General features: G+C 48.4%; 1 protein-coding gene across 1 annotated transcript in view; it reads right to left on the bottom strand.

The window, feature by feature from the left end:
- ARIH1 (ariadne RBR E3 ubiquitin protein ligase 1) overlaps positions 1-1642 on the bottom strand; it is a 125752-nt gene that overhangs the window by 114257 nt on the left and 9853 nt on the right. Inside the window, exon 2 of the mRNA XM_011953830.1 lies at positions 257-503. Within this exon, the coding sequence (XP_011809220.1) occupies positions 257-503 (247 nt within the window). The remainder of the gene's footprint in view (positions 1-256; positions 504-1642) is intronic.

The raw sequence follows: 1642 nt of genomic DNA, 5'->3' as shown, positions 1-1642 counted from the left end.
GGAGGGCGCGGAGGAGGGAGGGAGGGAGCGAGGGGGCCGCTTGCTGCCCGCCTCAGTCAGACGCGGCTCCTCTCCGGCCTCCGAGAGAAATCAGTCCCCAGCGCCACCTCCACGGCCGCTGCTATCGCTACTGAGCCAACAAAGGGGCGTGCGTCACCGCGTCGCGTTGCGCCGTCGCGTCACTCCTCTTTGCGTCACTGCGCCCCGCCCCGCCGCCCCTGCGTGGAGCCCGGGGAGACCCCACGGCCCGGCCTACCTGGGCCTAGGACCCGAGCGGGAATTGCCTTTTCGGTTCTGTCCGCTGCAGCTGTGAGGGCCGAGCGGAATTCCGTAGAGCTTTTATGTGAACAGATTGCGGCCTCCTGGTCACCAGTCACCGAGAGAGGGACCCCGAACCGCCTAGGTGGTGGTGTTTGCCGCAGGCCATAGGGATCCAGCCCCCTCCGGCAGTCCCATGGGGACGCGGCCTTCCCACCCGGGCGGAAAGGCGCTTCCCGCCCGCCCTGCGGTAATCCCGGAAGCCGTGATCTGTTAATCTAAAATTTCTGTTGCTTTGGCTACTGATGGAAACCTGTTGTAAGTGGAACCTCTAAACTGTATGCCAGGAGAACCCACTTTAGGTAGCTGTGTGATTCTGTTCACTTGTACAGACATGCAGTGGTTTTTAAGTCTCCTATAATGACGTCATTTTAAAGAGGCATTTCCTCAACCCCGCTGATTAGAGCGCCTCTTGAGGGCCCTAAACAATGTAAACAGCGATGATTTTCATGAATTGAGCACTATGTAAGGGCTTTACATATATTCTGTTTCATCTTCATGGAGCCCTAGTACCCATTTTATACCTGAGGAACCTGAAGCTCGGAAAGGAAAAGGGACCTGGCCAAGACCACATAACCCTTGCCCTATTTTAGCCGCTGGATGCCCCAAAACATGAATCATAAAAATGCATTGTAATGCATAGGTATTATATACTGTATAGTACATAAAAGACATGAATGCTTCAACAAAATACAGGCAATAATAGAAATATCTACAAGGGCCAAATGTAGCAAGAGAGAGAATGCTTGAATCTCATCTGAAAGTGTGCTATGTGAGCTGAGTGTTGTTGAATGGCTAGGAGTTCAACAGAGAAGGCGGGGAAGATGGTCTGGCCACAGAGAACAAGCAAAAGCGCGGAAGGTGTCAAGTAATTAATAGTTTGGGGAGCTTAAAGTGCATGGAAGGTAGATGGCAAAATATTAGGCAAGTTAGTCAGGGGTCATGTCAGTAAGAGCATTTTATGCCTTTTTAAGAGTGGGCTTAAATCTTTGTAAACAGGACATGAGAGCCAGAGAAGTGTTATGAAGGAAGAAGAGGCATAAGAAGGTTCCCTCTTGAGATAATCTGAAGAACTGGCCAGATTGAAAACCTTTTAAAATCTAAATCCCTGCTTTGTTGATAAATCTTACTGTTCAACCTATAGGTTCCCTTTGGAAATTGATTTTGAAAAGTGAAAAATTCCGTTACAATGTTAAAAAGCCTCAACCAATTTGTCCATTTCGTAAGTTTCAAAATACTGATAATTTCTTAACCTCAGGATTTAAAAAGTAAAGCTTTTAACCTCTACTGGTAGGTCTAGGTTCTTTTTTTTTTTTTTTTGAGA

This window comes from Colobus angolensis, unplaced genomic scaffold, assembly GCF_000951035.1.
Source record: "Colobus angolensis palliatus isolate OR3802 unplaced genomic scaffold, Cang.pa_1.0 Scaffold372, whole genome shotgun sequence".
Lineage (NCBI taxonomy): Eukaryota > Metazoa > Chordata > Mammalia > Primates > Cercopithecidae > Colobus > Colobus angolensis.
This window is presented reverse-complemented; position numbering and strand designations above follow the sequence as displayed.